The sequence below is a fragment of the Dipodomys merriami genome, unplaced genomic scaffold (genome assembly GCF_024711535.1).
Source record: "Dipodomys merriami isolate MVZ:Mamm:240054 unplaced genomic scaffold, mDipMer1.0.p SCAF_68, whole genome shotgun sequence".
In the NCBI taxonomy this organism is placed as follows: Eukaryota; Metazoa; Chordata; class Mammalia; order Rodentia; family Heteromyidae; genus Dipodomys; species Dipodomys merriami.
This window is the reverse complement of record NW_027206268.1, coordinates 3,651,674-3,674,888: the sequence shown is the minus strand read 5'-3', so window position 1 is coordinate 3,674,888 and position 23,215 is coordinate 3,651,674. Positions and strand designations below refer to the sequence as shown.

At 46.3% G+C, this 23,215-nt stretch overlaps 2 protein-coding genes across 3 annotated transcripts in view; both read right to left on the bottom strand.

Annotated features, from left to right (window-relative positions):
- Nck1 (NCK adaptor protein 1) overlaps window positions 1-20,853 on the bottom strand; it is a 38,388-nt gene extending 17,535 nt beyond the window's left edge. The window contains exon 1 of one of the 2 annotated variants that reach the window (XM_070005477.1): window positions 20,718-20,853. The gene's annotated coding sequence lies outside the window, so the exon portion shown is untranslated. Of the gene's footprint in view, window positions 1-1,033; window positions 1,053-20,717 lie in introns of those variants that run through there. The other variant, XM_070005478.1, reaches the window with a different exon arrangement.
- On the bottom strand, window positions 19,396-22,670 carry LOC138815917 (proline-rich protein 2-like). Its single transcript, XM_070005295.1, has 2 exons — window positions 22,616-22,670; window positions 19,396-20,852 (listed from the first exon to the last, which is right to left on the bottom strand). Exons 1-2 carry the CDS (start codon window positions 22,668-22,670, stop codon window positions 19,396-19,398), a joined length of 1,512 nt encoding a protein of 503 aa, XP_069861396.1.
- Between the last annotated feature and the right edge of the window lie 545 nt (window positions 22,671-23,215).

The following is a 23,215-nucleotide window of genomic DNA, read 5'->3' as shown; positions in this document are numbered from 1 at the left end:
AGGGGAGGGGATGCTGTGGTGCTCAAAAACACTGATGAGTAAAGTACAAAAAATAATAATTATTAATATTTGAGGCAAAGGGATGGGAAGGGGAAACAAAGGAGGAGGCTACAATGCTTGATAAGAAATGTACTCATTATCTTACCCATGTAATTGTAACCCCTCTATACAGTATTTTCACAAAAAAAAAAAAAATATATATATATATATATATATATATATATTTGAGCCAAGCACTAGTGGCTCATGTAGACTCCCAGCTACTTGGGGAGGCTGCTCAGATCTGAGAATCACGGTTCAAAGCCAACCCAGGCAGGAAAGTCCATAAGACGCTTCTCTCTAATGAACTATTTAAAAAGCCTGACGTGGAGTTGTGTCAGAACCCTAGCCTTGAGCAAAAGCAGCACAGGAACAGTATCCTGGCCGTAAGATCAAGGATCAAACACATAATTTATGTTTTCCCCAGCTTTTCTGTTTAAAATTTCTTCAAAATAACCACTTTTCATTACTCACACAATGTAAGAAAGTTACAGTCATGAGCAACAGCAAAGCCAGCAGCAGAAAGACTTTCACAGACATTTGCACTGACTCTGGTTCCTTCCCTGAGCTCACTGCCACCCAATTAAGCCAAATTTATTAATCTATTAAGCCTAATAGAATTAACTGTAGGGTCTACTGAAATCGATTCTGAAACCTGACAAACTCATTTCAAAGTTTATGTAGAAAAGTAACTCTAAACATCTAAAACTGGCAACCAATATTTTAGAAAATGGAAGAACTGGCGTCCTAACAATACCCGGCATTCAATGCTTCCTTCCCAAACAGCATTCAGATTACGTTCGCTATTATTATTTTAGCCATGTAATTTGCAGGGAAGGACTCTAGCTTCAGGGATAACCCTGGATGAATTAAAGCCCTATTTGATATTAGAATCACATGCTAAACTTAAAAAAAAAATTAGAAGCACTTGGACCCCTACTGTATTTAATTAACCTAAAATGTCAAGCAACCATTACTACTTGGGAAAACTTACCCGTGTCCCTTTTTTAATGGATAGCTAGGAGTAAAGAATCCAATGGGGACAATCTTTCCCTTGCTGGGCTGTTCAAACTAATGCCCTGAAGGTCAATGGGGACACAGGACACAGCATGCTAAAAAAAACTCCTGGGAAAACTGGCTCTTGAGAAACACTGTAGGAGACTTTCAGGATTTTTTTTTTTCATAGGCAGATAGAGCTGAAGAATGGAACTACTGTAGCCCTCTTGTTACCAGCTGGAATAGGAATCTGACAAGCTAGTGAAAGGACAGTTGCTGGGAAAATGGAGCCAGGGCTGATAAAATAAGTACTGTAAGCTGAGAAATTTCTTTACTGGGGGAAATCATTTTCAGTTGAGTTTTCTGGTATTTGCGACTAAAAGTTTCCACTACAGGCAAACTTAATTGTAAGACACCAAGGTGTGGATAAAACACTGAGTTGAAAATACTAAAATACAAATACAGAAACAAATATACCGCAGGACACTGACGGATAGAAGAGGTGGCCCTGGAAGCCCTCTTCCCTGATGCACAGCTCCAAGCTCTAGGGTAGGCCTTTTTTTAAAATGAAAGCACTTCAAAGCACTGGTGATATTTGCTCTAAATATAGAAGGCATTTGCTTCTGCACATTGCCCCCAAACAATAAAGGTGTCGCCCTGATTTGCTTGAAAAGCAAGGACATTTTAATAAATCTTTTCAAATCAACTGATTTAATTTTCACAACACAATTCTCACGTAGCACCATTTCTGTGTGTTTATTTCACATACAAAGCTCAACAAGATGCAGTCTTGGAAGAAACTTTACATCTGATTCTTAGTATGCAGATTCAATGTCAATGGGTTGGTGGGGATGGAAACTGGGCACCAATGTCAAATCATGTGGTTCACACAGAGCTAGAGGGAGTTAACCACACTGTATAAACATGAAAATAGGGGCTAGGAATGGGGCTTAGTGGTAGAGTGCTTGCCTCTCATGTATGAAGCCCTGGGTTCGATTCCTTGGCACCATACAAACAGAAAAAGCGGGAAGTGGTGCTGTGGATCAAATGGTAGAGCCCTAGCCTTGAGCAAAAAGCAGCTCAGGGACAGCGCCCAAGGCCTTGAGTTCAAGCCTCAGGACTGGCAAAAAGATAAAATAAAATAAACATGCAATTGTCATGCAAGCAGATGAGAACTTTGCATATAGTGGTAGAATTAATAACTCATACCAGATTTGCTGCTCGCTGTCCATTAGGGAAATACAGCCAGTCCTGCTTTATACAGAATGTGAAAGCAAATTAGACAAGAGGACCTGCAATTCTGGGAGAAAAGGGAAGCTGGCCTTTCCCTAGCCCTCTAGCTAAGAACAAATGAAACTGCACACAGAAGGAAGCTTTGAACTTGAGGAGAAGGCAACCAGAGCCCTCAAGACTCCAGCCACGACAGAGTGGCAATTCCCTCACGGTGACTTTTGCCTGACATGTAGGGTGCGTGCGTAAGCACGTGCGTGGGGGTGAGTCAGGCACAGAAAGCCGCACAAAGTCCACAGCAGCCCCAGCTCTCCAGATAACAGGCCCCAAACAGGATAGCTGGGCAAAACAGAAAGCTTTCAGACAATACCACAAGAAAAAAAAAAAAAAAAAGGCAGCCCCACCCAGAAGATCAAAGTCCAAGTAACAAACCCAGACTTCCAACCCTTCAGAGAACTAGACATGCATCAGCGTATCTGCTAGATGGTAGAGAGCCCAATTTAGGAGCCAGAATCTTTACTTAGCCCAGAGAAAATGAGCACAGGTACAAAAGACACCCCCAACAACACAGTCCACCAACAGGATATAACTAACATGGAGACAATCCTCTGCCGCCAAACAGAATAAACACGCATACTTCCAAGTGTGTAAAAAGAGGACAGCAATCTATCACATCACCTGGGCCATAAAATGAGCCCTCAACACATTGCAGTGAACTGAAATCATACAGTCTGACCTTGAACCTCTTGGCTGGCAACAGAATGGAACTAGAAATTGGTAAGGGGAAATGAGCTCTGGCCTGGTTCAGAACTTGTCCCTCAAGAGATCACTGGCTGTAAACTGAAAGAGTGCCTGGAAGGAAAACTTACAACACTAAATCAGAAAGAAGAAAATCCTCCAATGAGTTTTCTAATCCCTCACACCTCGGGAACCTAGGAAAAAAAGGAGCAAAATAAACTTAAAGCAAGCAGAAGTGAAGAAAAAGTAGCAATCAATGAAGTTGAAAATTGATGAAGAATTGATTAAACAAGCTGCTTCAAAAAGACAACATAAGTGACAAACTTTAATAGGAAATAAAAAGGTTTAATCATTAACAGTATTAAAAGGCCAGGCATGGGCTGGGAAGGTAGCTTAGTGGTAGAGTGCTTGCCTAGCACACATGAAGTCCTGAGTTCAGATTCCTCAGTACATAATCAGGGCACCGGTGGCTCACGCCTGTAATCCTAGCTACTCAGGAGGCTGAGATCAGAGGATAGTGGTTCAAAGCCAGCCTGGGCAGGAAAGTCCGAGAGACTCTTATCTCCAATAAAACCACTAGAAAACCGGAAGTGGCGCTGTGGCTCAAGTGGAAGAGTGCTAGCCTTGAGCAAAAGAAGCTCTGGGACAGCACCCAGGCCCTGTGTTCAAGCCCCAGCACTGGCAGGAAAAAAAAAAAAAAAGCCAGGCACGATGCACACATTTGTAGTCTGAAGCAGAGAGCTGCTAAGGGTAATCTAGATATGTCTATGACCAAACTCCAGCGGAGCTCTGTTGAGTTATCTTCTAGACAAGGCCTTTGACCTTGGTCTATAAAAATTACTATGTTGGGGCTGGGAAGGTGGCTCAGTGGTAGAGTGCTTGCCTTGCATGCATGAGGCCCTGGGTTCGATTCCTCAGCACCACATAAGAAAAGAAAAAAGCCAGAAGTGGCGATGTGGCTCAAGTGGTAGAGCGCTAGCCTTGAGCTGAAGAGCTGAGGGACAGCGCCCAGGCCCAGAGTTCAGGCCCCACGACCGGACTCCTGCCTCCCCCCACCCCCCCAAAAAAAACTACTATGTTACTACACAGCGCAGACCAGCCTCCACCTCGTCTAACTTGATCCTTCAGCTTTGGCCTCCCAAGGGCTGAGATTTCAGGTGTGCACCACCAGCCCTGACTATTCTCCTGCCTTTTGTTTTGGCAAAGTCCAACAGCTGGGCGCTGCTCCCACCGAAATGGAATCATGACTTCACAGTAGGGATTTGAAGGAGGGCCAGGTCACTGACCTAGCTAATTCCTCCCGGTGTTTACCTCCATCTTACTTCACTTCCTTCCTTTCCAGCTCTCTGGAGTCTCTCTCCCCTACGGTTACCTTCAACCTCAAGCACCAGAGGCCTTACTGATGCTCATCTTAACACAAAGGACGGAAACTACCTCCTAAGCCACAGAGACCTCTTTGGCACCAATTCAGCCGCAGTGTAGCTAATGGCCAAGAGGTAAGGAGCAAGCAGATCACAACATGAGCTGCTACCCAATCTGTGCCTGTCCTTCTGTCCTACATAACAGCCACACTGCAATAAGCATTCTGAAGACAGGTTTTAGCTCAACAGATCGCCATTCTTCCATGTGTGATCACGCTGTGAGTAACTTCACCTCTGCCTGTTTCTCTGGTTTCTAGGTCAGGTGACTGAGACTTGTCCAGTGGGCCTCCCAGAAGCTGGAGCTTCCTCCCTAACCACTCACTGTATGCAAATTAACTAAATGCTGAGCAAAAGGCCTTCCTTGGTCTTATACTCTGAATGGACTTATTTTCCTGTATGTAGGATGTTGTATCATTATTCAATCCATAATGAGGTTTGCTGAAGATCTAAAATCTTCTATTTTATCATCAAATTTCATGCAGCTTCCACAACCTCCAGAATGAAAAGGAAATTAGAAATCCCATTATTATGGAAATAGGTGTACTCTGAAACACTTAGGGAAATACCAACTCAAATACCTAGGCATGTTCTTTCCAAGCTACTGTTACAAACACATTAGGTATAGCTATATAGCAGTAACACTGTGCAAACACTGAACCAATCACTGGGCTCAATTTGTAAACTCAGAGAAAGACACGATTTGCCATATAGGAAGTGACAGATTTGGCTCTTTGAGGCAAGTCCGCTGGTTTTTGTTTGTTTGGGGTGTGGGGATTTGTGCAGTACAGTTAAGGAACTCAGGGTCTTATTTCCAGGCCTGTCAGTTATTTTTTTGAGGGAAAAGAAACTAACTAGGAGTAGAGAAAAAAAAAATCTACCAGGAAATCTACCATGGTACTCCAAAAAGCCATTTTAGAATTTACTGTACTTTAACACACACATCTTGACAATTTCCTGTTTCTGATAAGAATCAGCTTAGTAACAATACCCAAGTGACTAAGGCCGGAAGTTTGACTCTCTCAGTAAACAATGAAGAGAGAACAATCCAAGAATAACTAACTTTGACAAGCCATAAACAATGCAAAAAGACAAGGTAATTCGTAAGATGATTTTTCCCCCCAATTTTTTAGGCCTTAGTATCTTGCCAAAGTTTTTATTCTTAAACTTACTTAAACAAATTCAACTATTAGGAAAATAAATTATTCTTAAAAACTAAGTTAAAAAAAGAAATTACAAGCTCATCAGAAATTAAGACTAAAAAAAATCTTATTCTATGAAAACAAAAATAACAAAAGAAAAAGCACTATGCATTAATTCATTTTTTTTCTTCAACAAATATTTACTGAACAGTTATTATACAATATGAAACTGATCTCATGCCTGTAATCTTAGCTACTCAGGAGTCTGAGATTTGAGAATTGTGGTTTGAAGCCAGCCTGGGCAGGATAAAGTCTTATCTCCAATTAACCCTCAGAAAACCACAAGTGGACCTCTACAAAGTGGTAGAGTGCTAGCTTTGAGCAAAAGAGCTCAGGAACAGTGCCTAGGCAGAGTTCAAGCCCTAGGGCTGACACCAAATAAAAATAAAAAATAAGGGGCTGGGAAGTTGGCTCAGTGGTAGAGCGCTTGCCTTGCATACCTGAGGCCCTGGGTTCGATTCCTCAGCATCACATAAGCAAAAGGAAAAAAGCCGGAAGTGGTGCTGTGGCTCAAGTGGTGGAGCGCTAGCCTTGATCTGAAGAGCTGAGGGACAGCGCCCAGGCCCAGAGTTCAGGCCCCATGACCAGACCCCCCCAAAAAAAATAAAGAAAGAAAGAAGGAAGAAAAAAAAGGGGGAGCAGGGTGGGAAGAGCCAGAGAAGGGACTCTTAGATTAACCCTGCTGACAACTAAACTTACAGACTTTCAAAGCAATAAGAAAATGAATTTCTGCCCTTTAAGCAACAAATCTAGGGTAATTTGTTAATGAGAACCCTGGCCAACTATACAAAAACACATACAATATTGAGCAACTAACACCACCATTCATCTGCAGAGCAACTGTTACCTTACAAGTGAATTTCTGTACCCACTAAACACTAGGCAGTTAACTGCCAATCAAATATGAAAGCTGTAAAATCATCTTTAGACACTGATTCTCAAAAATTAATTCCAGTGGGGGGAGGGGGGAGGCGGGGAAGGGAAGTGAAGGGTAAACAAAGGAGGAGGCTGCAATGCTTGGTAAGAAATGTATGCATTATCCTGCCCATGTAATTGTAGCCCCTCTGTACAGTATGTTCTCAAATAAAATAAAATACAATTTAAAAAAAAAAAAATTAATTCCAATGTCCACTTACTCAGAAAATCACTAGTCAACATATTCATACAAAACAAGGGAGTAAAGCAAGACAAAGGAGACACAGGATCCAGGAAGAATTGATGAAGGAAAGCAGAGGAATTTCTACTAACACATAAACTAAATTTCAAGAGGGTCTCAAGAGCCGGGCACTGGTGGCTCACACCTTGTCATCCTAGCTACTCAAGAGGCTGAGATCTGAGGATCACAGTTCAAAGCCAGCCCAGGCAGGAAAGGCTGAAGAGCTGAGCGACAGTGCCCAGGCCCAGAGTTCAAGCCCCACGACCAACAAAAAAAAAAAGAGGGTCTCAAGAAACAGCCTAAATTGGAGGAGGATTGATTTGTGGCGTGGCGGGGAGGGAAGAATGATAGATTAACTGACAGATATGGGAAAAACTACACAATCGAGAATTCCTAGAACAATTGAAAGGTATAAGACTTGGCTACAAGTTCAAAGAAAAAAAAATTGGCAATTTCTAAGTTACACAATAAAACACATTAGTCACAGGTGATAGGTTAGCCAAAGAGCAGTTAAATGTTTACATGGTCCCAATAATTAAAACATTAAATATAGATCAATAATCTGTCAAGAAAACAGACCAAGGGCTGGGAAGTTGGCTCAGTGGTAGAATGCTTGCCTAGCATACACGAGGCCCTGGGTTTGATTCCTCAGCACCACATAAGCAAAAAGAAAAAAGTCGGAAGTAGTGCTGTGGCTCAAGTGGTAGAGCGCTAGCCTTGAGCTGAAGAGCTAAGGGACAGCACCCAGGCCCAGAGTTTAAGCCCCACAACCGGACCCCCCCCCCAAAAAGAAAAAAAGAAAACAGACCAAGAAAGGTTAAGAAAACAAATATCCTATAGCTAGGGGGTGGGGAATGAGGATGAATAGGGCTGACAAGTTTGTTTGCATGTATGAAAATAGAACAGTGGAACATATTGAAATAGTTTTAAGAAGCAGAAGCAGGGGAGGGGAGAGGGCTGGGAAATGAAACTATTGATAGGAAGACATTTGAACACGGTGGAAATGTCACAATGAATGTATGTTAATAAAAAACAAGGAACCTCATTAATGTCCAAACTTAATGACCAGATAATACAGATAAATGACTTAAAATATCTATACAAAATACCAGGAACAGCTTTAAAAAGCTGATATAATTATCCCTTGAAGCAAGAGGTGAGAAAAGAGAACTGCATTTTTTTTTGTCAGTTTTGGGGCTTAAACCCTGGGTCTGGGCGCTGTCCCTCAGCTCTTCAGCGTAAGGCTAGTATAGCTACCACTTGAGCCACAGCGCCACTTCAGGTTTTCTGGTGGTTTATTAGAGATTAGAGTCTCAGGGTCTTTCCTGCCCGGGCTGGCTTTGAACCATGACCCTCAGCTCTCAGCCTCCTGAATAGCTAGGATGACAGGCGTGAGCCACTGGTGCCTGGATGAGAACTGCTATTTTTGGTGTAAGTTGTCTGGTATTGATTGTTTCTAAATGCAGAAACCTCACTGGTCCCTTTAAGAATGAAAACTAGGTTAATCAAAATATTGACTAGCTGATTCTCCCATTATACTAGCATCTGTTCTCTCTTTATAACAGTGACAATCTGTTCTCTCTTTATGTCCGCTCTCTCCTAAAAGACTAATTCTCTCCAACTCCCTACCCCCATTCCCCCAGTCTTCCTACATTTTTCAGGTGAGGGTCCATCAACTTGGATAGGATATGAAATCTGTAAATGGTCAATCAGAATGGTAAATCTCTGTTGCTTGTGACTAGTTCCAGAACTGACTTAGAAACCCAGCTGTTCATTCAGCCAGACTCTTGTGATGATTGCAAGGACAATGGAAAGATGTTTTTTGCCAGTCCTGGGGCTTGAAATCTGGACCTGGGTGCTGTCGCTGAGCTTTTGCGCTCAAGGCTTGTGATCTAGTCCTTAGCTACACTTCCACTTCCAGCTTTTTATGGTTCATTGGAGATAAAAGTCTCACAGACTTTCCTGCCCCAGCTGGTTTTGAACCGCGATCCTCAGATCTCAGCTTCCAAAGTAGCTAGGATTGCAGGCGTGACGCATCAGTGTCCACCTTTCAAACAAACAAACAAAAAAAATTTAAGTAGACAGTATAACATAGAATCTGACATGAAGCTGAGATTAGATTTTACCCTTGAGCTACTATTTCTCAATCTAAACTATCCTAGATTTTGTCTACTATTTAAACAAGAAACAACATTTCTGCTAAAACAAATAGGGCCAATACACAAGATATTAAGCACGTGAACTGACTGAAGGAGAAAAGAACATTTTACAAGAAAGAGCTCTTCAGATGGAAGAAAGCACTGGGGAGACTGAGGCAAAAGATCACAATTTTAAGGCCAGCATAAAAAGGGCTGGGAAGGTGGCTCAGTGGTAGAGTGCTTGCCTTGCATGCATGAGGCCCTGGGTTTGATTCCTCAGCACCACGTAAGCAGAAAAAGCCTGAAGTGATGCTGTGGTTCAAGTGGTAGAGCGCTCACCTTGAGCTGAAGAGCTGAGGGACAATGCCCAGGCCCAGATTTCAGGCCCCAAGACCGACAAAAATAAATAAGAAATAAAAAACCACATAGATTAAGGAAACCTCGATTAGAGACAATGCCAAATTTAATAACCCAGTTATGTGTATTTCTGTGTGCACATCAATTCAGGTTTAACAATAGCCAAGAGGCAGACTACTGAGTATTAATTTTAAAAAGCTGCTACAAGCAGTCCAAACACCTTTTCTCCCTTTACAACTCCTTAACTTGGAGGCCTGAATCATCTCACTGTACTATACTTCAGAGATGTTTTCTGGACACAGTGCATGAAGGATGCTAAATGACCTCCCAGCAACATGATGAACTATGGCCCCATGTAAAACTGAAGAGATTAAGCCTTCAAATGTTCAAATAACTTGCCATGGTATGTAATCAAATTGTGGGGTTTTCTTTTTCTTAATTATTGTTTTTTAACTTTTTCTGGTGTCAGTACTAAAGGCTGGAACTCAAGGCCTGGGCACTGTCCTTTAGATTTTTTTGCTCTAGATTGGCCGTCTACCCCAGAGGTCACAGGTATACTTCTGGCTTTTTTGGCAGCTACTTGGCAATGCGTCTCATGGACTTTTCTGCCAGGCTGGCTTCAAATCTCTATTCTGAGGGCTCAACCTCCTGTAGCTAGAACTACAGTTGTGAGTGCCACTGCCGCTTGTCTATATCTTTTATTATGTAAAATCTCAAACATACACGAAAGAGGATATCACACATATAAATCCATGAGCCAGCTGCAAACATCAATTCAGGGCATTACTTCTGCTTCCTCACTGGATTATTATGAAATAAAGTCCTTTTGTCTTGCTGGGCCCTTGGTGCCTCATGCCTATAATCCTAGCTACTTAGGAGCTGAGATCTGAGGATCGAGGTTCAAAGCCAGCCCAGACAGGAAAAGTCCGTGAGACTCTTATCTCCAATGAGTCACCAGAAAACTGGAAGTGGCACTGTGGCTCAAAGTAGTAGAGCACTAGCCTTGAGCTGAAGAGCTTAGAGATAGCACCCAGGTCCTATGTTTAAGCCCCAGGAAAAGCAAACACCCCCGCACACCAAAAAAAAAAAAAAAAGTTTGTCTTAACTATTTCAGTGTATATTTAAAAAACAAAATGTTACCTACAAATACTTCAGCATATGTCTCGAAAAGATAAGATGTTAAAGCTGCACTTTTTTTTTTTTGGTCGGTCGTGAGACTTGAACTCTGGGCTTGGGCGCTGTCCCTGAGCTCTTCAGCTCAAGGCAAGCACTCTACCACTTGAGCCACAGCACCACTTCCGGTTTTCTAGTGGTTTATTGGAGATAAGAGTCTCTTGGACTTTCCTGCCCGGGCTGGCTTTGAACCGTGATCCTCAGATCTGGGCCTCCTGAGTAGCTAGGATGACAGGTGTGAGCCTCCAAGCCACCCGCGCCCGGCTAAGCTGCACCTTTTATCGTTCTCATTCTTATTCAACTGTACATCTTCAGGGAGAAGAAAGCTCAAGCTATATCCTCCGACTTCAAACTACTTCATGGAGGTTAACAATGCAGAAACAACATCCCACAAGCAGTAGCCAGGCTAGCCATACCTCTCTTGAAACTCTTGCTTTTTCTTACCCCTAATCCTTATCTCCTTTTACCTCCTTCAGATTCCAATTTCTGGCTCCTCTTTTCCCTCATCTTAAGCCATCTGTTCTCCATAGATACCCTCAATAGTTCTTCCATTTTTATGGCTGGTTGACTCTAATTGTATTCTCTCATCGAAGCTACTGTTTACCATTTCTACTTGAATGTCTTGCTGTCACCTCAAACTCCACAGGCCTCAGACCCAACTCCTCGTGACCTCCAGATTGCAGCTCTCCAACCTCTTCGCCAATCTGTTCACGGCAAGCCATTATCTTCCCATTCACCAGACCCTACTAGCACCACACATCAATTTGTATTCACTAGCCTCTGAAATGTCTCTCATTCAGCCTTTTGTTTCATTGAAACTGTCATCACTAAAATCCAACCCTCAGCCATTTACATACCTCTTGATTATAATTCACTCTGGCTGTCTATCCACTTCAGCCTTTCTATATGTAAATTCCAAACTCTCCTTTGTTCTTCCAGCCTCCAGGCTACCAATTACCTCCAGCAGTTACTTTTCCTAGAGAATCTCCGTTTTATTTTTTACTTTTTGTGTTTGAGACAGGGACTCAAATAGCTGAGGATGGTCTCAAGCTCAGAGTCCAGTGACCTCAAACTTGAAATCCTCTCAAGTACTGGGATTACAAAATATCCCAACAGGGCTGGGAATGTGGCTTAGTGCTAGCGTGCTTGCCTAGCACATGAAGCCCTGAGTTTGATACCTCAGTACCACAAACACAGAAAAAGCCGGAAGTGACACTGTGGCTCAAGTGGTAGTGTAGCCTTGAGCAAAAGAAACTCAGGGACAGTGCCCAGGCCCTGAGTTCAAACCCCAGGACTGGCAAAAAACAAAACAAAATATCCTAACATCCCAGACCCTTAGTGTTTTATTTACTGCCTTTTCATTCCTCCAATTGTGTAGTATATTTGTTTCCTGAGGCTCTTTCCCTGATGAAGGCTGGAAATCCAAAATCAAAGTACTGGCTGGTCATGCTCTTTCTAAAGGTGTTATGGAAGGACTTTTTCCAGCTCTCTTAGCTTCTGATGCTCTCAGGCTGTGTTCGAGCAGTGCATCTTCTCCCCGGCATTTTCTATGTATGTTTCCTCATATCCATACGTATGGACGTATATATCAACATGTATGTATGTCTCCTATGTGTGTGTGTGCTTCCTCCTATGCATATTTTCTCTTTCAAAGAACACCAAACATACTGGATTAGGGCAGATCCTAATGGTCTCACTGTAACTTGATTACCTCTTATTTCCAAGTAAAGTCACACTGTGAAGTACCGAGGATAGCACTTGAACATACTTTTATGGAGGGAACATACTGCAACCCATGATATCTGATGAACCTATTTTTGAAAAATTAAGTTCATTTATATTAAATGATTTCCTAACTAGACCCTAATTACAAATATGTATTTCTGCAGGGCAACAGTGACTCACATCACCTTGAGAGGCAGAGATCAGAAGAACACAGCTACTCCAAGCCCCCGCCTCCCCCCAAAAAATAATTACGCTCACAGGACTCCATCTTGACCACTGGCTGGGCAGCATCTCACTCATCATCCCAGTGATGCAGGCAAACAGAAATAATTGGATTATAGTCTTAGCCAGCCTGAATATGAAGTCCTATCTCAAAACATAACCCACATGAGCCAGGCACTGGTGGCTCACTCCTGTAACCCTAGCTACTTAGGAGGCTGAGATCTGAGGATCGAGATTTGAAGCCAGTAGGAACAGGAAACGTTCCTGAAACTCTTTGACTCCAATTAACCAACAAAAAGCAGGAAGTGAAGGTAAAGCTTGCCAAACTTGAGCAAAAAAAAAAAATGAGAACAAGAAGACAAGAGGCCCTCAGTTCTCAGTAACAACACAAAATATATAATAACCATAACAACAACTAAACAAAAAAAGAGCTGGTAGAGTGGTTTACATGGTAAAGCACCTGCCTAGCAAGTATAAGGCCTGACATTCAAACACCAGTAAAACAAACAACAACAAAAGCCAAGTATGGTGTAATTCCGGCTACAGAGAAAGCAGAGATAGGAGTATCACAGTCTGGCCAACTCTGGACAAAAGCAGAGAAGCAAGCTAAAGCAAAAAGAGCTGGAGGCATGTAACAAGTAATATAGCACTTGCATAGCCAGCCCTAAGCCTAAGTTCACATCCCAGACGCTACCTCCACAAAAATGTTTACCATCACTAGGCAGCAGTGGCTCATGCCTATAATCCTCTGGAAGCTGAGATCTGAGGATCGCAGTTGGAAGCCAGTCCAGGCAGAAAAGTCCATGAGACTCTTATCTCCAATTAATCACAGAAAAAGCCAGAAGTGGTTTTGTGGCTCAAATGGCATGTATATGTATACACACACGTATGTATATACACACACATATATACACATATATATGTATATATGTGTGTGTGTGTCACCATTTCAATACACACACACACACACACAAAAGACATGACATCTCTTCATGGTTTAAAACAAAACCCAAATAAACCCAAATTTTAAGTAGACAAAATGCACCTCAACTCCGTAAGAGCTACATTATGGCAAACCCACAACCTATATGACACTAAATGGGAAAAACTAAGATCATTTTAGACAAGGATGTTCAAACAGAGGGTCTCGAGTTCCTAGGTAGGACTATACCACTTTAAGCCACACTGCTACACTTCACTTTTATTGTTCAGACAGAGTCCCAGGTTTTTGCACAGGACGAGTCTCAGGTCAGGATCCTCCTACTTATAGACTCCATTAGAGCTGGGATTAAAGTCTGCCCAGCCACTCTCAGTTCACTTCTTCAGATGGAGGAAGCTAACTTTCATGCAGGCTGACCTTAAAGCACCCTTCCCAAGCAGCTGGGGTTATAGATACAAGCTACCAACCCCAAAGAAATCGAGATTTTCAATTGGATACCACAATAAAAATCTACCAAAGGGAAAAATGTTGAGAGCCTTATATAATAGTATCTTAATTTCAACATTACTACCAATAAATACACAGACACACCCCCTATACCTGGAAAGAACATTAAGTCTCATGCCAATATTGAATTTCTCTGGCATGAGAATAAAATTATTTGGCATCTTTCTGTTCCTAGCAGCCAAACTTAATACTAATTAACCTAAGGGAGCCATCATCAGCTGGAGGGAAGAATATATTCACAGGCTCACAGGCCTAAGGAAAATGGGAAACCAGCTAAGCATACAACTATCAGGAGTCAAAAGACCAATTGTGCAAGGCCTTATAAGCCTTAAGGACAAGAATAAGAAAGAAAACATAGAAAATAAAAATCACTGACTTCTGGTTGTACATAGAGCAATCTAAATGTTTCTTTTAGAAGTGTCATTCAACCGGGCATTGGTGGCTCACTCCTGTGCCTGTCATCCTAGCAACTCAAGAGGCTGAGATCTGAGGATAGTGGTTCAAAGCCAGCCTGAGCAGAAAAGTCCGTGAGACTCTTATCTCCAATAAACCACCAGAAAACCAGAAGTGGCGCTGTGGCTCAAGCGGTAGAGCACTCGTCTTTTGAGCTGAAGAGCTTGGGGACAGCGTCCAGGCCCAGAGTTCAAGCCCCACGACCAACCAAAAAATAAAGAGTAGGGCACTGGTGGTTCACACCAGTAATCTTAGCTACACAAGAGACTGAGATCTGAGGATCATGGTTCAAAGCCAGTCCAGGCAGGAAAGTCCTTGAGATTCTCAATCTCCAGAAAACCCAGAAGTGTTAACCTCGAGCTGAAGAGCTGAGGGACAGTGTCCAGGCCCAGAGTTCAAGCTCCACTACCAACCAAAAAAAAAAGTGTCATTCAGCAAGGCACTGATGGCTCACACCTAAATCCTACTAAGGGGACTTGAGATCTAAGGATCATGGTTCAAAACTAGCTCGGGCAGAGAAGTCTATGAGACTCTTATCTCCAATTAACTATCAAAAATCTGGAAATGGTGCTGTGGTTCAAAGTAGTAAAGCACTAGTCTTGAGCACAAAAACTCAGGGACATAGGCCCTGGACTGACACCCAACACACAAACACATACATATGCAAGGGAGGGGGCTAAAAGGAAAGAAGGAGAAGGAGAGATTATAATCAAGATTTCATACACAAAATTAGGAAAAGGGATGGGTAGGAGGGAGTTGACGATGGTAAAGGGAAGGACAGTGATCAAGATGCATTGTATTCATAAACTGCCCTGTTATATAGTACCTCCTTTGTACCACTAAGCTCAGTGGTACAGTGCTTGCCTTGCATGCATGAGGCCATTCCTCAGCACCACATAAGCAGAAAAAGCCAGAAGTGGCACTGTGGCTCAAGTGATAGAGCCTTGAGCACCCAGACCCACAGTTCAAGCCCCATAACTGGAAAAATAAATAAAATGAACAATTATCATTCAGGCCTGGCATTACTGGCTCATGGCTATCATCCTTAGCTACTCAGGAGGATGAAAGCTGAGGAGCTCAGTTCCAAGCCAGCCCAGGGAGATGGAGGAGAACCACAGAATGGATGACATAGACCAAGATGGATTGCATTCATTATCTGACTTATGGAACTGAAACCCCTTTGTACAACTACTTGAAAAATACTGACTTAAAAAATGTGATATACGCCGGGCGCTGGTGGCTCACGCCTGTAATCCTAGCTACTCAGGAGGCTGAGATCTGAGGATCGCGGTTCAAAGCCAGCCCGGGCAGGAGAGACCGTGAGACTCCTATCTCCAATAAACCACCAGAAAACCGGAAGTGGCGCTGTAGCTCAAGTGGTATAGCGCTCGCCTTGAGCTGAAGAGCTGAGGGACAGCGCCCAGGCCCAGAGTTCAAGCCCCACGGCCGACAAAAAAAAAAAAAATGTGATATACCTCTATGTTTCCTCCTTTTATGTTTTACATAAAATGAATGAATGAGTTAATTAGTAAGGACTATGATTCAAATAAAAGCAATAACACATGGAACAAAAATGTTTGGGGAGGCTGTTTCAAAGGGCCAAAAATAAGTTGCCACAAAATTTTACATCATGGCTACCTGAGTAACATAGGGAAAATTGGTTTCGGCAGCAGACAGGCTAAGTATAGATACTCAGTTTCAAGGGCTGTGATTAGAAGGTAGACTAAGACAGCAGTAAATGTGAATGACTAACAGAGAAAAATAGGTTTTGTGCAGATTTTAAAGGTTATCAGATCCAAACTGTGCTCGAAGATTTCTAAACAGTGAGGGATATATTCAGAGTATTATTTTAAGATCTACAACAGGTAGAACACAGTGAACTGAACAGCAAGGCAGGAAACCCACTTAAATGTACTGAGTAATTCAAAGATAAAAATTAAATAGGGCCAGGAGACACCTATAATCCTAGCAACTCAGGAGGATGCGATCTGGGGACTGCAACTTGAAGCCAGCCAAGGCAGGAAAGTCTGTGAGATTCTAACTTGAGGAAGGAAAAAAATTTTTAAAAACCTCAGGACTGACCAAAAAAAAAAAAAGCCAGGCTCCAGTGGCTCACAGCTGTCATCCTAGCTACTCAGAAGGCTGAGATCTAAGAATCGAAGTTCAAAGCTAGCCGGGACAAGAAAGTCCGTGAGACTCTTATCTCCAAAAACCAGAAACCAGCAGCAGTGCTGTAGCTCAAGTGGTATATAGCGCTAGAGTCTTGAACTGAAGAGCTGAGGGACAGTGTCCAGATCCAGTTCAAGCCCCATGACAGACAGTCAGACAGACAGACAGTCAGAAAAGAAAGGAGGGAAGAGGAAGGGAGGGAGGGAGGGAGGAAGGAAGGAAGGAAGGAAACTTTAAATACCTGGCAAAATTGTTAGAGGTCTGTGTTCAGGTGACTGAAACCACAGTTACATAAATGTCACCAAAACCAAGTCAGCATATGTTATCAGTTTTAAAGGGAAGGTTGTACGTTCTATGGTTGATATAGGCTACATGAAGATCAGCCAGCCCTAACTGCTGTCTTAAAACGATCTTGAAATGTCAAGTTAGGCCTACCAGTCACTTTCCTAAAGCATGTTAAAATATCGAGGAAACATCTGTTAAATGCTCAGCAATTTCAAGCTTTCCTTTCAATTTTACTTATCAACAAAATGATCACTTAACTTTCTGGTATTTTTCTCTATTATCAAGGTCAGTAAACTTACTAATTCAGGTTTCTTGACCAGATTTCCTTATAACAATAATCATATCAAATCTACCCCGAACTTTAGAAAGTTCTTAAAGTTTTAAAAGAAAAATAGGGGGGCTGGGAAGGTGGCTCAGTGGTAGAGTGCTTGCCTTGCATGCATGAGGCCCTGGGTTCGATTCCTCAGCACCACATAAGCAAAAAGAAAAAAGCCAGAAGTGGCACTGTGGCTCAAGTGATAGAGCGCTAGCCTTGAGCTGAAGAGCTGAGGGACAGCGCCCAGGCCCAGAGTTCAGGCCCCATGACAGGACCCAAAAAAAAAAAAGAAAAATAGGAATACCAGCACCATGAAGTACCACTGAATGTCTAACAAAAGCATACATATTTTTATTTATATGGACTTTGAACCATTGCAAAGTCTAACAGGAATGCTTGAAAAAGCAGAGGCAGGCATTTAAAATTTACTCAGCACACTGTGATTATGATCCACCTCTACAGATCTTAATGAATCAGTGTGGAGTTCAAAATGTGAATGGGATTGGCTAACAATGCTAGTCTTCACTCCTGGCTCACTCTCATATCAAGGAGGCTGAGATCTGAGGCTCAAGGTTCAAAGCCAACCTGGGACGAAAGTCTGGAAGACTCTCATCTCCAGCTAGCCACCCCCCCCCCAAAAAAAAAAGTGAGGGTGTGGCTCAAGTGGTAGAGCACCAGACTTGAAGGGAACAAAGCTAAAGGAAGGCTGGGGATGTGGTTCAGTAGTAAAGTGCTTGCCTAGCATGCATGAAGCTCTGGGTTCGATTCCTCAGTACCACATACACAGAAAACGCCTGAAGTGGTACTGTGGCTCAAGTGGCAGAGTGCTAGCCTTGAGCAGAAGCAGCTCAGGGACAGTGCCCTGGCCCTGAGTTCGAGCCCCAGCACAGGTGCCTATGCCCGCCCACACCACACTATTGAAACATTTCCAACCTGGTACAGGTGGCTCACACCTGTCATCCTAGCTACTCAGGAGGCTGACCCGAGGACCATAGTTTAAAGCCGGCCCAGGCAGGAAAGTCTGTAAGACTCTTCTCAAATAAACCACCAGGAAACTAGAAGTGGTGTTGTGGCTCAAAAGTGGTAGTGTGCTAGCCTTGAACAAAAAAGGGCTCAGGGACAGTTGCCCAGGCCCTGAGTTCAAAGTCCACAACCAACAAACATTTCCCCATCCCACCCCACCCCCCAAAAAAAAGAAAAAGAAAAACTCCAAACAAAACTTTCTTCTATTATTTCCCCATTGACCTCACTGTAGGCTGAGACTTTACAGACACAAAGGGTGCCTATTAAAAAAAAAACAAAACATAAAACTTCTTATAACACTTACTAGTTTGGTAGGGCCCAGTGGGATCCAATGCTCCCCTTCTCCACTTCATGTTCTTATCCTAACTCCCACCTTTTAAGAATACCTGCAGGAAGCTGGGAAGGTGGCTCAGTGGTAGAGTGCTTGCCTTGCATGCATGAGGCCCTGGGTTCGATTCCTCAGCACCACATAAGCAGAAAAAGCCAGAAGTGGTGCTGTGACTCAAGTGGTAGAGCGCTGGCCTTGAGCTGAAGAGCTGAGGGACAGCGCCCAGGCCCAGAGTTTAAAAAAGAGAAAAAAAAACAAAAAACCTTCGGGATGACTTAGCAGGTGCTGAGTTCCTCTTCCACTGAGGCACCCTGAGACAGATCCCTGGCAGCCAAGGGCAAAATCCACCTCCCCAGGGTGACAGGGCCCTGATCTTAGGGGAACCGCTTGTTAAGGCCTGGTGACAAAAACTAACCTATCCCCATCATCTCAACCAGGACAGGCCACCTCCCTGTCCCCAGAACTCACAGCCCAGGCCCCACGTGTCCCCCTTGTCCCCCGAAGGGATCCCCAGATCTCCCCCAGGGAAGAGGGGACCATAAGGGGGAGGGGCACGTCGAGGATGCCCCCCCTCCTGCCCCCCACCACTGCACAGCTCCGCTCCCTCTGGCTTCCAGGGGTGTAGTTGGAGCTAGAGTACCCCACTTTCCAACCACATTCCTACCTTTCTTCTTGATGCCTCCCCCTTACTCCCTTGGGGAAAGGCATGGGGTGGGAGCCCCAAGATGGAAGGAGCGTGTCCTAGGATTGGGGGGCTCACCTGTCCCAGGAGAGGGGGGGGCGCCTGTCCCGGGATGGAAGGGCACCGTGTCCTGAAATTGGGGAGGTGCCCCGGGAAGGGCGGGGGAGTGGCATGGGACCCCCAGAACTGGGGAGGTTTGCTGGGTATAGGTCCTGCTCCAGAATGGGGTGAGGGGGTTCCCTGGGCTTCGGGGGATCGGATACCTCAGGGTGGCCCCGGCATAGGGGAGGCTCTGGGATTAGGGTGAGGGTGGGCACCCCGAGTCCTGGGACAGAGGGGGTCGCATGCCCCGGAGTGGGGATGCTCCCGAGGATGCGGTGTTCATACGCCCTGGGAATACGGGGTTCACATGCCCAGGGTGGGGGTGCTCCCGGGGTGAGGGTGCTCCTGGAGATTCGGGGTACCCCGGGGGGGTGCTCCTGGGGATGAGGGGTTCTCGTGCTCCGGGTTGGGAATGCTCCCGGAGATACGGGGTGCCCGGGGTGGGGTGCTCCCGGGGATGAGGGGTTCGCGGCCTCGGGGTCGGGGTGCCCCGGAGTGAGGGGTACTCCCGGAGATGCGGGGTGCTCCGGAGTGGGGGTGCCCCAGGGTGGGGGTGCCCCAGGGTGGGGTGCTCCCGGGGATGAGAGGTTCGCGTGCCCCCGGGATGGGGGTGCTCCCGGGGTGGAGGTGCCCTGGGGATGCGGGGTGCTCCCGGAGTGGGGGGGGGTGCCCCGGGGTGGGGATGCCCAGGGGTGGGGGTGCTCCGGGGTCGGGGTGCTCCGGGGTGGGGGTGCTCCGGAGTGGGGGGTGGGGGTGCTCCGGGGTGGGAGATAGGGGTGCTCCAGGGTGGGGGTGCTCCGGGGTGGGGGTGCTCCGGGGTGGGGGGGTGGGGGTGCTCCGAGGTGGGGGTGCTCCGAGGTGGGGGTGCTCCGGGGTGGGGGGGTTGGGGTGGGGGGGTTGGGGGTGCTCCGGGGTGGGGGTGCCCCGGGGTGTGGGGTGGGGTGCTCCGGGGTGGGGGGGTTGGGGTGGGGGGTTGGGGGTGCTCCGGGTTGGGGGTGCTCCGGGGTGGGGGTGCTCCGGGGTGGGGGTGCTCCGGGGTGAGGGGTAGGGGGTGCTCCGGGGTGGGGGGGTTGGGGTGGGGGGTTGGGGGTGCTCCGGGGTGGGGGTGTGGGGGTGCTCCGGGGTGGGGGTGCTCCGGGGTGGGGGTGCTCCGGGGTGGGGGTGCTCCGGGGTGAGGGGTAGGGGGTGCTCCGGGGTGGGGGGGTTGGGGTGGGAGGTTGGGGGTGCTCCGGGGTGGGGGTGCTCCGGGGTGGGAGTGTGGGGGTGCTCCGGAGTGGGGGTGCCCCGGGATGGAGGGCGGGGAGGCCGCGGGGTCCCGCCCCCCCCGACCCGGGGCCGTGGCCGGAGGTCGCCCCGCCGGCAGCCGGCGCCCTGAGGCCGGGTCCCCGGAGGGGGCCGGGGGGGGCGCCGCCGTCACCGCGGAGGGGCGGCCGCGGACGGGGGTGTCGGTCCCCGCCCGGCCCGCCCGGCGTCTCCCCGGTGGGTTGAGTCGGTGTGGGGGAGGGGGGCCGGTCTCACCTTCCCGCCGCCCAGCGCCACCCCCGCTGCGGGGCGGGCTCCAGTCCACCGGAGGAAGAAGGTCCCAGAACGCCGGGGCGGCCGCCGGGAGGCCGTTACGGCACGAGGCCTGCGCGCGGCCGCCGCGTCGCTCTCCTGAGGGGGGTGGGGGGAAGGAGGGGGGCGGGCCGCGCGCGGGGCGGGGCGGGACCCCAGAGGCAGGAAACTCACTCCCCGGCCAATCGCAGGGGCCGGTTCCACGCCTTTCCCCGCCTCCGGTGTCGGACGTAACGGCCGTCTGAGCCGCTCTGGGATTGGGCGAGCCGGCTTGTCAATCAAATGTGGTGATGCTGGTGGTGGCTGTGGTGGTGGTGGGGGTGAGCCCGGGTCAGAGAGGCGCTGGGGCGAGGCCTGTTCACTTCAGTCTTTTTGGGGGGACGGCGTTGGGGGGAGGGGGAGTCCGCTGGAGAAAATCCACGGTCCCTGCCCCCAGAAAAATGACTGTGATCTTCACCGCCCTGGACTCCGCGTTTGAATTGGATCCTTCCCCACCTGGAAATTGCTTTCGTAGGGGGCTGGGGAGGGGGGTGGGGGGTAGGGCCTGGGGAGAAATGGGGGATCTGGGGGACAGATGGAAGTCTGTCACAGCCCAGATAAACAGAGCCATGAGGATGTGTCCTGGGGCAGCTTCCAGTCTTCAACCCTTTTAGTTTACTTTTATTTTGGGGGGTGCTGGTCCTAGGGCTTCAATTTCAGGCCTTGAGCCTTGGTCAGGAGCTTTTTTTCTTTTTGCTCAAGGCTGGTGCTCTACCACTTGAACCACTTCTGGTTTTTTTTGCGCTTTTTTTTTCCTGGTTAATTGTTCAAAAGGGTCTCACCAACTTTCCCGTCCCAGCGGGCTTCGAACCGAAATCCTCGGATCTCAGGCTTCTGAGTGTAGCTGGGATCTTACAGGTTATCACTCCTCAGGTGACCTGGGGCCAGCAGCCTTGTGGTCTACGAAGAAGACAGTTTCTGTTTTTGGAGTATGGTCTGCCCTTTTCCCAGTAGTCCAGGCCCCCCCCACACACACACACATCTCCCCATGTATTGATGTATTGGGACAGATCAGGCCCTCCTGTGGCCTAGTTTAGGGGGAACCCTGCTGGGTTAGGTTACTTTGTGGGAACACAAAAGATGGAGACCCCATGTGAGCTGTATCTGAACTTGATGTAAATAGCAAATGAAGAACCACTTTCAGCCTTCCCCCTTCCCCATGATACAGGGGTCATAGCACCTGGCTAATTTAACGCTTTCACCCAGCATACTATCTCTAAATTTTTGTGATTTGTGTTATTGTTGTTTTGTGGGTTTTTTTTTTTTTTTTAGTGAAAATAGATTACAAAACAAAGACTGATGTTCAACATTTACATCCTACAGTATACTTTCCCCCCACCCCCCAGGAAGATTTTTGAATATTGAAGGGTGTCATTGTTGCTGTTGTTGAACATTTGTAGAGCAGTGGACCTAAACATTTCAAAATTTTGGAACTTTTTTTCTTTTTGCAGATCCAGGGCTTGAACTCAGGGGCCTGGGCATTGTTCCTGAGCTGCTTTTGCTCAGAGCTCACGTTTTGAGCCACAGTGCCACTTCTGGCTTTTTCTCAGTAGTTTATTGGAGATAAGAGTCTCTTGGACCTTCCAGTCCCAGGCTGCCTTCAAACCACAATCCTCGGATCTCAGCTTCCTGAGTAGCTAGGATTTATAGGGGTGAGCCACCAGCGTCCAACTTAAAATGTTGGAACTTTAAGACACAGAAATTCGATCTGAAACCTGTCAAGTCTTGTGTTCGTTGTTGTTGTTGTTTGTGTATTCATTATTTATTTTTTAGATTGGGCCTCATTATGTAACCCTAACTGCAATTCACTGTATAATCCATACTGGTATCAAACTTGTGACCCTGACTTAGCTTCTCAAATACTAGAATTACAGGCATGTACTATCACACTCAACCAGTCTTAAGTCTCATGTTTGTTTGTTTTTTGAGGTGGTTTTGGTGTTTGTTTGTTTGTTTGCTATGGAGATAGGAAGATATGAACTCAGGGCCTTGAACCGGCTTGAGCTCAGCTGGAACTCTTATCACTTGAGCCATGCAACCAATCCAGCTTTTTGCTAGTTATTCTAGAGATAAGAGTGTTATTTACTCTTCTGCCAAAGCTAACATCAAACCCCAATCTTCCAGATCTCAGCCTCCTGAGGACAGGCCAGGATTATAGGCATGAACCACAGGCATTTGACAAATCTTTCTTTTGTTCTTCAGTGATGGAAACTGACATTCTTTCCCATATTACCTTCCTACCCCCCCAACCCCCATCATGGGGCTTGAACTCTGGGCCTGGGCGCTGTCCCTCAGCTCTTCAGCTTAAGGCTAGCACTCTACCACTTGAGCCACAGTGCCACTTCTGGTTTTCTGGTGGTTTATTGGAGATAAGAGGCTCACGCACTTTCCTGCCTGGGCTGGCTTTGAACCAAGATTCTCAG